The 15,571-nt window shown below is 43.9% G+C and overlaps 1 protein-coding gene across 12 annotated transcripts in view; it reads left to right on the top strand.

Annotated features, from left to right (window-relative positions):
• LOC138146396 (ubiquitin carboxyl-terminal hydrolase 54-like) overlaps window positions 1-14,369 on the top strand; it is a 129,299-nt gene extending 114,930 nt beyond the window's left edge. For all 12 annotated transcript variants that reach the window (XM_069068234.1, XM_069068237.1, XM_069068231.1 and 9 more), the window contains 5 exons: window positions 691-845; window positions 3,618-3,791; window positions 7,020-7,139; window positions 7,978-8,170; window positions 10,979-14,369. In XM_069068234.1, the coding sequence (XP_068924335.1) occupies window positions 691-845; window positions 3,618-3,791; window positions 7,020-7,139; window positions 7,978-8,170; window positions 10,979-12,425 (2,089 nt within the window). In that variant the 3' untranslated portion in view covers window positions 12,426-14,369. The remainder of the gene's footprint in view (window positions 1-690; window positions 846-3,617; window positions 3,792-7,019; window positions 7,140-7,977; window positions 8,171-10,978) is intronic.
• Window positions 14,370-15,571: the final 1,202 nt, after the last annotated feature.

The following is a 15,571-nucleotide window of genomic DNA, read 5'->3' as shown; positions in this document are numbered from 1 at the left end:
TTCTGTTGCTCATTGCTTATATGGCCTTGGAGAGGTCACTCAGCCTCCGTGGGCCTCAGTTTTCCTTATCTATAAAATGAGGGACTTGGAAAAGATGACCTTTGAGGTTCTTTCCAGCTCTAAATCTATGATCCCTCAACCATTACAAATCAAAGCTCATCTGTGCCTTAATAAAGAAATACTGAGGAATTGCCTGAGGCATAGAGAGGCTAAGTGACTTGACCAGGGTTACTCAGATAGTAAGTGTCAAAACTGAGATTTGACCCCAGGTTGTCTTATCCATTTCTATAATGGTAGGAAATAAATCATGACAACTTTTTAACTCCCTTTCCTAGCTTCAGGAAGCTCTCTACTTTGATCCCAAGAGAATGTGGCAGTGGTTTGAGATCATCTCATCTTGTTCCCCTATTTTACAGCTGAAGAAACCAAAGGCTAGACAGTATAGGGACTGTCCCAAGGTCATATGGCTAGCTGGTAAATTTGGAACTAGAACTTGTGAGGAAGAAAGTATGGGAGTATCTAAGCTTGTATGGTAAGGGGTGAGGAGAAAATAAAAGTGGGTGTGCAAAATGACTGAACCTTCCCATTTGGGGTACCATTTCAGAAGTAATTTTTATGGTGTTGGCTTCCATCATCTTGGTTCCTTGGTACTTCTAATGCTCACCTGGGACCCTGTGTTTTCTTTTAAAGGGATACAAATGTGAAAAGAGCGCCTGGCTTGGTCCCTGCCTGGCGTCAGATCCCCAAGTCACACAGCAGCAGCAGCATCCTGGAGGTGGAATCGGTCTCATCCAAAAGTGGCTGGACAAAGAACCAGCCCCTCCTCTGGAAGGACAAGAACACAGGTTTGTTGGGGTCTCTTGCTTAGCTTTCATCATCCAGGCCTCTTGGAGGCTTGAGAATGAAGCGCTAATTAAAAATTAGCCTGTCATTGGGATACAAATGTGGAAGCATCTTTTCTCCCCTCTCTCAGCTTGGTGGAACTCTGAGGCAGTTTGAATGTTGACATACATTGGGAAGCACGTTGAAGCTTTGAACCCTGAGCTGGTAATTAAGAAGGTTTAGTGCAGTGAGGTTCCCTGAGGCAATGGTGGCTCTGTCCAAAAGGAGAGATCTATCTTGAGTATGGCAGCTTCATGGAAACAGACTCCTGTCTCCATGCAGTTTATATCAGGTTTAATGTCAGCATGTGGAGATGGTAGCTGGCAGCAATACAGACCATGGGTCAGACCCTAAAGGTGGCAGGATACTGTTGGGACCCCTGTGCCCCTTAGTGCTGTGCCTTTTCCCCTTCTTGGTGGTTTTCAGTGTTATAACTTTCTCCTTGACAAAATAAATTCTCAAGAAAGGATCAGAAACACATTCACACTAAATAAGTGACCAGTATTAGGGAAAAGTGTTACCTTTCTAAGGGGAGTTTGAATTTGAACAGAGATAAAAAAGCCAAAGGGATTTCAGACCTCACCTCACAGGTGGCAAAGTTTGTAGTGGTGGGGGAAGGGGGAGCCTGTCTCTTTTGGCCTCCTGAGTTTTTCCTTAGCAGGCTCCATTCAGTGGAATGCTAACCTGGGGGTTTAATGGAAAGGGGATCCTTTAAATTATGTGGTTAAGTGATAACCTGGTGGTGGTATTAACGAAAGCTACAGGCCTGTAGCCCCAGGCTCCAGGAAGGAAGACTGAGTGATTCCTATCTCATCCTTGTGGGCTTCTTGTGTTAGAAGTTAAGAGTGGGTTGTATCAAATTCAGGCAAGAGAAAGACACTCCATATGTAGCAAGGTATTTAAGGACTAAGTTAGCTAAGGGGCCAAAGGAAAGTCTGAGTGAAATTAGACTGTGTGCAAATTCTGTCCCCTTTCTAAACAGTAAGACTAGTTGGGATTCTCATGGATTTTTTTTAGGGTTTGCAAAATCCTTAAAACTGGGGCTCAGAGAGGATGATGGGCTGCTCCTTGGCACTCCATGAGTGATGTAACAAGCAGGATTCAGAACTGGGTTTTCTGACTCCAGGCTCAGGGTGATTTCTAATGCCAGAGATCTCAAAATTTTTAGTTCACTTTAAAGTTTTGATAACTTCACAAACAAATACTCCTACAAACAACAAAAAAAATGGAAAGTTTTAATTATTTAAATTGCCTTTATACTTGTTTTGTGAATTTTAGAAAATAAATTTTTGATTTTAACAAGATGAGGCACCTTGTCATTCTGTATTTTGTGTGCAACAATTTCTGGATGACCCTTAAGTCTAGTGGCTCAGTAGAGGGGGTCTTCTTACTTGACCATCTCAGTTGCCTGTTTATTTCCATTAGACTTTTTCTTGTAGAATCGCATCAAAATGTGTGAATACTTTAAAACCTCGTTCTCTGGTCAGTCTTAAGGCTAGATTACAAATGCAGTTCTTTCAGTCACTGATCAGCAGCTGATAAAAGTTTTTACAAAGTTTGAAAGTCAACTACAGTGATATATAGCACAAGGTGGTGGCTGTGTTGAATTTTAATAAGAAACATCAGTATTTTAAAAATTAAAATAATTCTTCAAGTGTTTTCTTTGTGTATGTTGTGTGAAGCATTTAAATTCTGAAGTTATTAAAGGTTAAAATGGCACTAATGCCTCCACAAGACCTTGTATACCAGGGGAGGAATAGTGAAAGTCTGTGGGCCTTCAGCTGTCCTTTGGAAAGGGGGTGGGGGAAGAGTAGGAAGAAAGGATACCCCCCACCACTGAACACTGAGAGCAAGAAGAGGCATTGTTTTGACCACCAACTCCTCTGGAAGTACTGCAGGCAGTGAGGAGGGGGACGTAACAGCATCTTTGACACATGCTCTAGGGATCTGATGCCTGCCACAGCTGAACAAGGCTGAGTAGGAGCAGGTGTCTCTGGCTTCCCTGGATTCTAGGTTAAGTACTCAGTGGTAATGATTGGGGAGGACCCTGGGAAAGGCATCCGTCTTAGTGTTATCTTATATTTCCTAATGGATGCTTTTGTTTGACTTCTTTCCTTCATTTTTACTTCCTTGGCCATTGTCACTTCCAGCAACATGTAAACAGTCTCATCTCCTTCCTCTGTGTTCCAAAACAGCCAACAGCTATCCAGTTCAGTGTTCTTTAGGCCTTGTGCTTGACTGAGTGGCCCCCAAAACCTTGAGCTTAAGAATAAGTCGGGGGGTGAGGGGTTGGAGGGTGGGGAGCTATAGTGCCCCAGTGCCTTCATCAATGCACGGCATCCAGCAAAGTAACTGTTCTGGTACTTTCCTTGCTCCTCCTACCACAGTCTGCTTTTCCTTTTCACTGACCTTTCCAACCTTTCCCCTAAGCATTTATGCCACTCTCTGGTCATTCATAAACTGGTCATTCATCACCTCTTATGGTTGAGTTTTCACTGTCATAATAAAGAAGTGGAGATCTAGGCAGAGGTGAAGGGACTTGCCCCAACTTCCCCTTTGATTCAGTGGTAGAGTCAGGAAAAACATACCTCTTAGAACTTGGGCCCACACTCCCCACAAGACTCTATGCAGTTACTAACTAACCCATATGAGGCTTCACTATCCTGACTATGGATTGAATAGACTCCAGGCTGTTGACTTAATCTGTAAAGTGGGGTTTTTTCTTTGTCTCGTAGACAGGGAGTTGTCTTCATCCTCTAAAAGTGAGCTGGATGAACTCCAGGAAGAGGTGGCTCGGAGGGCCCAGGAACAGGAACTCCGAAGGAAGCGGGAGAAGGAATTAGAGGAGGCTCGAGGGTTCAACCCACACCCCAGCCGCTTCATGGACCTGGATGAGCTTCAGCATCAGGGTAACTCTTGTGGACGAGACCATGGACAGAGAGAGAAATGGTTCAAATGGCACTTTTATCTCCTAATTTCCAAGTTTGAGCAGTATCTCTGACATTGTCAAGCTAGAATGTGGCTGACTAGTAGACTGAAGAGAGGGTCCCTGGTCTGGAATCCAAATATCTGGCTTAAAAGGGAGAAATGGGAGAAGAGTGCCTGTTAACACCAGATGATTCTTCATGCCCCAAACTTCCCATCATTAGAAGCAGAGTACGTAGCTATGCATGAGTCCTAAGCTGAGTAACAGAAAAGGGAAGGCTATTTCGTGACTGTCAGCTCTATTCAGCTTCTTCCCCTGGAGTCTGAAGGAGACATCTGAGGGCCACTTGTGGTGTAGTTGTTCACCTTGTCTCCTTTTCCATGATCTTTTTGCGGGGAGTCACTTTGAGCAGAAGGCCTGAGGCCTGGAGCCTGAGCCGCATAGGTGGCTCCTGTTACTTTGGCTTTTACTTCTTTCTTTAAAATCAGTTGCACATACTAGTTAGATGTACTTCATAAGTAGTGTACAGAATTGGAATGTATGCTATGTCCTTGGACCACTTTTTTATGGAGATTGCCCTCCCTGCATTACTGGGGTCATGTCTCATGCTAGACAGTCCTAGACAATTGTACCCTTCTTTACTTCTCACCCAAACTTTAGGGCACTTTCTTTCCTCAAAATTCCTGAATCAATAAGCATGTTTCTCTGCGTATGTTTGAATTCATTCCATTGCCCTTGATAATCTCCTTTTTTTTAATTATTCTTCCTTTCTGATTTACAGTTGCAATAACATCACATTCCCAGATTCCTGCTCTTTTTGAAAGAAGAACCTTCATTCTTCCACTTAGCTATCTCAGCTAGTTGGCCATCTTATCAAAATAATATGTTGGGAATCTGCTGACCATATTTTATTTTTAGTTTTCTCTCATTGACTCTACAACTTCTGGGTGAGAGAAGCCAGGGTAGCTAAGATTCTCAAGGGACTAGAAGGGGGTGGCACAAGGCAACTAGGTGGCACAGTGAATAGAGCACTGACCTTGAAGTCAGGAGGACCTGAGTTCAAATCCGACCTCAGACACTTAACACTTACTAACTGTGTGACCTTGGGCAAGTCATTTAACCCTAATTGCCCTGCCTTTCCCCCTCCAAAAAAGAAAAAAAAGAAGGGGATGGCACAGTGGATAGAGCATTGGGCTTGGAATCAGGAAGATCTGAGTTCAAATCCAGACTTTGACTCTTACTAGCTTTGTTACCCTGGGCAAGTTATTTAATCCTGTTTGCCTCAGTTCCCCATCTGTAAAGTGAGCCAGAGAAGAAAATGGCAGACCACTCCAGTATCTCTGCTAAGAAAACCCCAAATGGGGTCACACAGAGTTGGACATGACTGAAGCAACAGAACAACAACAAAAAGAAGGGGATGGTGCATAGTGACCCACCTACACTGTCTAGATCTGCTTACAGGACCTGAGAACCTTGTAGCCTTAATCATGTATCTGAGTATATATATATATTACTATTGTCTATTTCAACTGATTCTGTGTTATGAGAATACCCAAAGCTTGAGACAAAAAGAGTCAGGAGTCTTAAGTTCTAAGCTTCCTAGAACCAAACTTGTCTTTTTGCTATTTACTTCTTATTTCTCTAGGACCCCTCAAATTCAGGGGCAAGAAGATTTGAGGACATAGTAATATTCCTAGGGACCTTTGTCCTCTACCCTCAGCTTGAAAGGAGGGGGGGAAACTGTGAAAAGTGATCCAGGTATCTTGACCCTTCTTACTTGAGTCTAAAAACCAAAAATATTTATGAACTGGTTTTCCAAGTTCGTATAATGAAGAGATAGGCATGACTTCGTACCAGGAAGGACCACAAGGCTTATAAAGAGAAGTAAGGCTCCACTTTGTCTTTGAGAAAACTCACAGCTTCAAATCACATTAAGAATTTGCAAGTCAGTCATGGTTATGAGTGGGGGAGAGCCAAACAACAGGTTAAGGTGAACAAAGGCCTCGCACAGGAATCGTCCTATGACCATACTTTTCCTTCCTCTTTCATTTAGACATTATTTTCCATAAATAATCTTTTTTTAGAGAGGAGGGCTTTGCCCCATATCCATTGATGAAAATTTATGTGTATAGTGGGGAGGTGGCCAGGAGAAGATGGGAAGGAGCCTTTGGAAAATATTGTTGATCCTAAAGCTCAGTAGGAGTTAAGGTAAAAGCACCAGCAGTGTCAAAACCTAGCAGCCGTCCCAATCTAGTTACTTCTTGGGAGGGGCAGGGGGGGAACCTTGTACTGGGAGTTTGTCCACAAGGACTCCAAAGCTGGGCTGCAGTTCAGGATGACAGAAGATCTTTGATGGTAGGGGTGTATGGGGGAGCACAGGGCCTACTTAGGGAAGTGGTTCTGGGAGCAGCCCTCGCTGCTGAGGCAGTGTGCTGTCACGGGAGAGGACCAGACCAATGAGGTCCACATTCCTGCTCCACCCTTTATGAGACAGCTAACTCTGGCAATTTGTCTGAGCTTGAGTTTCCCCAAATACAAAATGGGGGTGCTTGCCTTGTCTCCCTTATGAGCTGTAAGACGCTCATTCCCTTAGTGTAAGGGACCTCTGTCGCCGAAGCTTTTCAAAGCTTTGCTAACCATCCATCGGGGCTTTGTTTACCAGTCACTATGCTGGGCACCTAGGGATAGTGACACCGAAAGGAGGCACTCCTCACCCTTGGGTACCTCGGGTATAGTATAGTTGTTCAATTAAATGTGGTCGAGGAGGCAGTGAAGAGCTGCCTGAGGGGCCTGACCTCTGGCCATGGCAGTGTTGAGATGCTAGTTGGTTCCAGCCGGTGACCTGTGTGCCTGTTAGAAAATCAGCAAGCTTGGCGGTATCCTTCTCTATCAGAGATGTTTTTCCACCCTAGCAGATGAAGGGTTATATTTTCTGTACTTCTTTTTCTATTAAAAAATTCTCCTTCTGTTCTTTGTGCTACTAGAGATACCATTGCATGCTTTCTTCAGGCAGGGACTCATAGCCTAACAATAAGTGGTTGGTGGTTGGTGGCTGAGCCTCCTTTGTGCACTTGGGAAGGTCTAGGGTGCTGGGGTGAACCACCCCGACCCTGTCCCACAGACCTCCTGTGGGTTGTCTGGTTGTGGCAGGCAGCTAGATGGAGATGCCTGCCCACTTGCCCCCATTCGCATCAAGTGCTGGCCCTTGCAGGGAGGCGTGACCACTCCGAGAGGTCCACCCGAGAGGCCGACTCGGTGTTGGAGGAGGCACTGCGCCGTGAGCAGAGAGGAGACTGTGCTGCAGCTTTGGCTCTCTGTAACGAAGCAATTTGTAAGTAACTAACTCCTCCAAGCTGTCTCGTACTTAAGCTACAGCTTCTGTCACTGCTGTTGTTGCTTGCCTGGCCCGGCGGCAGCCCTTGCTGGCCTCAGCTGCCCCTCTGGTGTCTAGGCCTTCAAATTGGACACCAAAGGCTCTCTGGGGACCACCTGGAGGGAATTCAGCAAGAGCCCACAGGTGATGCTGGAGCCCCCCCTCCTCGCCCCCCCCACTCTGTCCTTTGGTCCAAGACTGCGTCTGACTTGGGACAACCCACTCTGTCTCCTCACCGATCAAAGTGAAGGCAACCTTCCTTCTGACCCTGGGCCTATAACTTTCCACAGGAGTATGTGCTTTCCCCTTTCCTTCTTCTCCCTGATTCCTGGGCACTGGCAGGGGTTGAAGCATGAGCTTTGGAGAACCCCAGAGCTTATCACTGGCAAGCAATTTTTAGGTATGACCCCAGTGGCTGAGTAGTCCTGTGCTGAGAGCCAGGTGTCTTTGCATGTCTCCTGATGGTAGTTTAATCTGGTAACCATGTCGGAAAGGCCGTAGAAATCACCTGTGGGAAATAAGACGAAAACTCCAGCATTTAAAAATGAATTTCTGTTGATTGATCTGAATTCCCTCTGTGACCCCCTTGGCTTTGGTGCTGCAAGATGTCTTCTCGGAAGGGCCAGCCAGCTCCCTCACCTCAGCAGCCTCTGCATGTTCTGTCTTGTGCTCCTGCTGCATCTTTTCAGTTATTGCATTTCATTGCTCATTTTTGGTTCAATTTTATTCTTTGTGTGTGTGTTCTGTTTCTGCTGTATGTTTTTGTTTTCGTTTTTGTTTTTGTTTTGCATTTTAGCTAAACTAAGACTTGCCCTGCATGGTGCCAGCTCTAGCACGCTCAGCAGAACCATAGTTGATAAGAAGTTACAAATCTGTATCCGAAAAGCACGGAGCCTCCAGGATCGCATGCAGCAACAGCAACCGCCGCCGCCGCCACCACCACCACCACCACCACCGCCGTTGGGGGGCTCCCTCCCTCAGCCAACAAGGTAGTGCCTGGGAAGTCATGATAGCCCGTGGACAGCAGGGGAGGTCACAACATTGGGGGTGCTCTGGAGAGAGAGAGCTCTTTTGGCATTGGTAGATTGGGAAGGAGAGAGAGGAATCCTCAGAAAAATTTTCCCTTCACCAATTAAATGTTGCTTTCTATGTCAGGCATACAGGGGAAAAGTGGAGGATCCTACTAAAGTTATAAACTTGGTTGTTAAAAAGTAGAAAAAGTGCTACACAGGAAGGAAGGTGACATATCTTTCTCCTTAAAACTGGAAGAGAAATAACAATAAAAGAAGTAGTGAAATTGTATCGATTAGAGGAAGCTAGCATTTGAAGACAAAGGTAGTTTTTTTGACAGTGATTCATCCTACAAGCAGATGAAGATCTATGAGAGTCCATAGAAGACCAGCTAGTTTTAGCCTTCTTCATTAAATAGTCAAGGCTCATGATCTAGAAGCAAATGATAATTCTTCTCTTGCGAAAGATTCTGCTGCAACTCTCTGTCCTAGATAGGGAGGTACAGATGACTCTGGGGACTGACACTGAGAAAATTTCATGGGTCAGCTTTGCTGCAACATTCTATTTACCATGCATCCAGTCCTAGGAAATTCTTCCAAGTCCAGAAAATTTTAGTGGCCCAATATTTTGAGGCCAGGGAGTCAGTGTTTATGAGAATGGAGCTATAACCCAACTCCATAGCCAGGGAAACAGGATTTCTGCTTCTGGCAGAAATGGAAATCTTTTTTGCAGAGGATCCTTCAGTAGTATATACATGCAAGCAGGATGGTCTCACCATGGATGAGCAAATTTTGTGATTGAAGGTCATTTCCTCAAAACTTCCAACAGTTTAGACCACTGTCATTCTCTTCTCCAAAGACTGTTGTAGAAACCTGGAAAAGTATAGGTAAGCTTACAGACCACCTACCCCAGCATCCTGAGGGAATCCAGTCCTGGACCCATGCACTCACATGATCCATGTAGCCCTGATGATGTGTGTGCTTCTATTCTTGGGCACTGCTTTCTCAGGAGTTTATCCTTGAACATATATACCTTGAGAGCAGCACCTGTTATTGTGTGTTTTAATCATCTCAGTGCCACCCATTCCCTATGAAAACAGAGAGCAGAAGGTATTTTGTTAAGATCTTCATTCATATTCTCCTCAAAGAAAAGAGAATCATAGTTCCTTTTGAGGGCTTCCTTAGGATTGGGGTTCTTATCACACCAGGTATCAAAGTTACAGTTCTGAAAGTGGATCTCTTTGGAATAGTTAAGACTTTTTTAAAAGGGTATACTGGTAGGTTGACTTCGGATACATATGGGACATAATTTTCAAGAAACGAATTCAGTGGTTTTGTATGGAAATATAATACTATTATTGTTAAAGCTTAAAGGGGCAGTTCTGAAGAGGATCATTTATTGTGCTTATACCAAAGATCTTCTATTTTGTTCTTTAACTTCCTTATTTAGGTCATTGATTAGAATTCATAGGGACTTAGTCTAAATATAAGCAATTTAGGTTTCAAAACAGTCAACTTGGGGTGGTTAGGTAGGGCACTGAGTAGAGCACAGGCCCTGGAGTCAGGAGGACCTGAGTTCAAATCCAGCCACAGACACTTAACACGTACTAGCTGTGTGACCTTGGGCAAGTCACTTAACCCCAATTGCCCTGCCCTCCCCTCTCCAAAAATAAAAAAGGAAAACAGGCAACTTAGGTGTTCAGTAGTTGATCAGCACTAAATAGCTAAACTACTCCCAGGTAACATCTAAACCAGTTGATTAATCTCAGTGATTGCTTTTGTCTTTGACTACTCACACTGTGGAGCTTTTAAAGCAAAAGTATAATGTATAAAAGCAATAATTAGTGAAGAATTAAGTAAAAAAAAATCTCAAAAATCTAATTATTGCCTTGGAGAAAGATTTCAGTGTGTAATACTATTTAGTTTGGATTTGATTAGGAAAAATAAAATAAAGTAGTTGATTTCCACCAGATCTCCTGGATCAAGACCCACCTCCCCTTGACTTAGCAATAGAGCCCATGTGGTTTTTTGGCTAGGATACTTTTCTATAGTGGCTAGAGTGCTGGACTTGGAATCAGAAAGACATGGATTCAGTTCCTGCCCCAAATAATCAATAGTTGTGTGACTCTGGGCAAGTCACTTACCCGTTCTTCGCTTCAATCTCCTCATTTGTGAAATGAGGAGAATAAGAGCATATACCTCACAGAACTGCTATGAGAATCAAATGAAATATGTGGAAAGGGCCACCTTTACCTCCTCCTTCTTCCTTCCTTATTGCTGTTGGGTGTGAGCCATTTCCAGGCCTTGCTTTCTTTCTATCATTTACATGTTGGACCAGCAACCTTTTTCTTTTGCAAGTTTGTAGTAGAGTATGAATGGAATAGGAATGCAGGAGCTTTGGGAGCTAGAGGCCAAGGCTCCTTTTAATGGGATTGTATCATTCTGATGAGGGCCATTTTGGGGAGTGCATCAATTCAGGAAAAAAGAGGTGAATATTGACTGAGCTGTGTGTGTACATGTGTGTGTGTGTGTGTGTGTGTGTGTGTGTGAGACAGAGAGAGAGACAGAGAGAGAGTATTGACCATTTACTTTCTTCTTTGTGAACCCCTTAAACAATTTCTGTTTTTGTGCTTGCCTCTCCATTTATTCTTATCATTCAGAACATGGAAGAATCTGTAGAGAATCATGTTGACTCTATGAACAGAGCAAATAGAATTAGCAAATCTTTGTGTAACTTTTTTTTGCCATTAGAAATAGTTAACAATTGGTTCTTCCCATTTATTTCAGTGAACAGTCTGTCCCGCTCCAAGTACTGTTGAGTCAGGAGGCACAGCTGGAGCCCAGCAAGGACACCGAGTTTGGAACCAGCTCTTTCTTTCCCTCATCTACTTCCTGCCATGAATCTCACTCATTACTGTCTTCAGAGTTGCTCTCCCCACCCACCCTACAGCCCAGTTCCCCCAGAAGGTCCTTCCCCAACCTCTTGACTTCCTCTGCTAATGTGGATGGCCATGCTTTTTCTGCTTTCTGCAGGCAAGGCTTATCCCACAAGCTGAGGAGGCCTGAGAAGGGTTCTACCCAAGGCAGGGAACCTGCAGGAGCCCCAGCAGAGGGGCTACTGGGCTGTCGAAGTGGCAGCAGGACTCCCACTCAGGAAGGGAGAGGTGCTGGCCAGCAGCAGTGCCAGGAGAAGAGTGATCCTGTAGTTTTGCCTGCGCTGGTACCTGCCTGGTCACACTTGGCCCCCGTGATCTCCCCTGACAAAGGTGATTCACACAGCCCTGGCTGTGATCCTTCAAGTTGCTCAACTTGGTCCAGCCTCCCCATGTATGGGACCTGTCACCCCAAAGTACCTACTGCTTCCTCACATTTGCTTCATTTTCCTCCAGATTCTACACAGAAAACTAACAGGTGCCCCCAAACCAATAGCCATGAAACTTCATTTGCTTCCCAAAGGGAGCAGAGTGCTGAAGAAGCCTTGAAGCCAGAAGTCCCAGGCACAAAGGGTCTTGTTCGTTCCCTGGCAGAGCAGTTCCAGAGAATGCATGGGGTTTCCCAAAAGGATCATACTTGTGAAAGAAAATGGGTGACTACAGGTCCCCAAGATAGGAAACTGACAACTAGGTTGAAAAAAGAGTCACCCCCTTCAGACACCAGGATACCTATCCCACAAGGACAAGGGAATGGTCACTCTTCTTGGGAAAACCAGGATCATTCTTTGGATGGAAGGGATAGGCAGACTTCCTGGGAAGGGCCCTTTAGTCACCATGGTCTTTCCATTAGCCCTTCCCCACACAGCAGTGATGCTCCCTGGGGAGCAGGATTAAATGTGGCAGAATCAGCCATGCTCCCAGGTCAGCTGTCCCAGATGGAAGATGTTAGACCAAAGGAGGTGGGCAGTGGGGATGACTCAGTGACCTCTCTGTCCCTGGACCATTGGGTGGGCAAGATTAGGCTCTCTGGTTCTCACCCTGATCACGAAAAGGGCACATGGATTCATGGGCCTGGGAGGAACCCTTCCCCTCAAGATCCCTACATTGGTCTCATCCATCCTGAGAGAAACCATATGCATCTGCACCCACACTGGAATGAGGACACAGAGCAAGAGGCCTCTGAGTTGGAGTCTCTTTACCAGGCCAGTCTGCAGACATCTCAGGCTGGCCAGCCTGGGCCAGGGAGGCAGGATATATCAAAGCAACCCCTTGGGCATTCAGGTAAGCATGGAACTAGGTAGGAGGATTTTAAATTGGGAGCTGAATTTTGACCAATTAGTCATGTATATTACATTAGGATATGGCTGCATTTCTAATAACTAGTGAAGCCATCAGGACAAATACCAACTATTTCTCTCAGTCTGGAATGGAGAATAGGGATTAGGATTGTTAAAAAGAATCCCTGACAACCTAGCCAATGACTTCTGCCCCCTAAAAATGAGAGGCCATTCAAGTCTACACCCTGCATTATCCTACACGTAGGAACTAGAGAACATACTGAAGAGTGATGTGATGTACAGAGGATTGACTGATGGGACAGGGAGAACAGGCATACCAGCAGGCCATGGGACCAGAAGTGTTCCATACTCAGATTTACCCTGTGGCTATATCCTTTACTACAGTTGCTCTAGTAAGCCAAGTCTCCAGCATGACATTTCCAGACCCTTGCAAAGAGTCATTAAATTTTCAACTTGCCCTTCTCCCTACATACATGATTAGGTTTAAAGTTAATAGCCTTTGGAAAAGAAATCTCTAGTCGATTCCTAAAATTCAAAGCTTGTGGGACTATGATTTGTATCCAAGCATTCATTGGCCTTTGGGGTGAGGGGTAGTGTGTGTCTCTCAGATACACATCACATATACACACATATGTATATGTATGTATGAATGATATATATATAATAACATGTATCATATAATCATACTATATATCATATAATTACGATGTCTGTAGCTTGGAGTGACATCACAGTTGTTAAAGTATGAAATAGACCTTTTAGCACAAAGCCTGATCCATTTAAAATTGTAAAACATCAAACTGATATTCAATTTAAAATGAATTTTGTTTTCAGAATTGCTAAAGGAGTAGTTGACTGGGAATCCAGACACCTGGGTTCTAGTCTTTGCTTCGCTGTAAATTAGTATGCCCTTGAATAACACATAAAAGATGAAATGGGGACTGAAGAGGGTATCTGTAAAGTAGAAACTCTCAAGGGTCCCCTTCATGTCTTAAGATTCTAGTTTTATTAATTTTTCTATCTTGAGTATGTAGTTCCCATAATGGTGCAGGGCTCATCTGCTGCAATTACCCAGCATACCATTTTTTTTATTACAGTTTATTTTTTTCAATGAACAAAAATAATTTTTTCCCATCCCCACCATTGAAAAAGAAAAGAAAAACAAAATCCTCATAACAGATATGCATGTCAAGCAAAACAATGTGTTGGCCACGTCCCAAAAAAATGTCCATTCTGTACCCTGAGTCAGTCACCTCTCTAGCAGGAGGTGAGTAGCATGCCAGTGTTCCCAAGTTTCACTGAAACTTTTTCTTTCATCGTTTCTCATTGCACAACAGTATTCCATTACATAATTTGTTTATCCATTCCCCAACTGGGGATACTTCCTTAGTTTCCAGTTTGGGGGTTTTACCCAAAGAGTTGCTACAAACATGGATGGATCCTTTTATTCGTTCTTTGATCTCTTTGGGGTGTAGATCTAGTCATGGTATCACTGGATTGAAAGGTATGCACAACTTTATTCGCTTTTTGCACATAGTTCCAAATTCTAGTATGCCATTTCAGCCAGCAAAATATTAAGTACATACTCTGTTAAGGCCTGCTTCTGACACATGTTGGCTGTGTGACCATGGTAGGTCATTTAACCTCAAGTCATACCCCTGCAACTCTCTCTGATTATAAGTCATAGCAAGTTGCTGATGTGCCTCCTTGGACGGAGCTCCCATAAAAGTTTTGAACTAAAAAGAAAGGAAGAATTCTTTGCCTTGTGCTAATAAAATGCAAATCAAGAGTGTGAATCAAAACATGAAATTAGCTGTACCAAGTCCCAAACTGAGCTTAATTTCTTTATTCAATGGCATATTGAACTGAAATTTGTATGGTTATGTGGGTTTTTAGAAACCATATGGAAACATAGCTGAACCTATTTATTTTCTAAAATTATTGAATCAGACCACCACTAGATCCTTTTCTAATCCCTCACCATGGTATGGTGATAACCCTCAGTTCTTGAAGGTTGTGTACTAATAAAACACAAGTTCTGGTGAGTTTTAGGACTCTAGAAAGGCTTTTTCTACAGTCCTGGTAACAAACTTACTCGTCTGTGGCCCAAGGACTACCTGGACTGAATCTGGACACTTGGGTCACCAGGTTGGCCCCAGGAGGATGAAGCACTAAAAGAACCTCTGCCAAGTTTTCCTTTGGCAGGCAGGTAGGCAGTCTGTGTTAGCAGAAGGAGTTCCAACTCTGGCTAACTCACCAGTCCTTGAAATATTAACCTATCAAAATCTCCTCTGAACTGAATCAGTTTTTTCCTTTGAATAGTGCTTGGTAGAATTTGAATGCACAAGTGCTGAAAGGACAAAGAATAAAATAAGCAGGTGGCATTGATTAATCAGGGAAATGATCTCTGTAGGAAGAGCTGACCAGTGTTAGTCTATAAATGTCTGAGCATAATCCCCAGGGAGTTTCTACTTCTCTTGTCTGGTTTGTCTTATCACAAAGTGTTTACTAAGTGCTCAGTTATATATGGATGCTTAATGTTTTAAGAACTATTCAGTAAGCATTAAAATTTACTTCATTCATCAAGCATTTATTAAGCACTCACTGTGTACCTGGTAATGTGCTTGAGAGATATCAGTTGAGGAGTAGGCCAGTCTAGGCACAAAATACTGACCGAGAGCAAGCTTGATGACTAAGCCTCACTGCTTAGCAGCAAAGATAACGTACACTCAGCACAGTGCTAGGCAGATCAAGGGTCCCCCAGGGAAGAGGCCAGATTTCTTTTGCCACCATAGATTCTCCACAGAGCCATCACGTCAGATAAATTTCACAAGTGAATGTTACAAACATACACTTGTGCCTAAAGGCTCTGACAGAAGCTGGGCATGCTTCCAAAAATCAGATGAGATGATGAGGCTGTTGGTAAAGGATCTATGTGGGAGAATGTGCAGCAGCTGTCCAGAGATTGTTACACGAGGCCCTTTAGCTTAGGGTGGGGACCCTTGCTACTTGCAGAAAGGTATCCATATTCTTAGCCTTCTTCCTGCCTCCACTTCCTCATGTTATCAATCTGGCACTAAATTCAGGCCCTCTGGGAAGGGAGTGTTCCATTTATGTCTATATTTCCTTTCCCAGGCTCCACAGACATT

This window comes from Petaurus breviceps, unplaced genomic scaffold (assembly GCF_028583685.1).
Source record: "Petaurus breviceps papuanus isolate PSGF00001 unplaced genomic scaffold, PetGlider_PUasm1.0 90762, whole genome shotgun sequence".
In the NCBI taxonomy this organism is placed as follows: Eukaryota; Metazoa; Chordata; class Mammalia; order Diprotodontia; family Petauridae; genus Petaurus; species Petaurus breviceps.
Note: the sequence above shows the minus strand (reverse complement) of the source record. Positions and strands in the feature narration are given on the sequence as shown.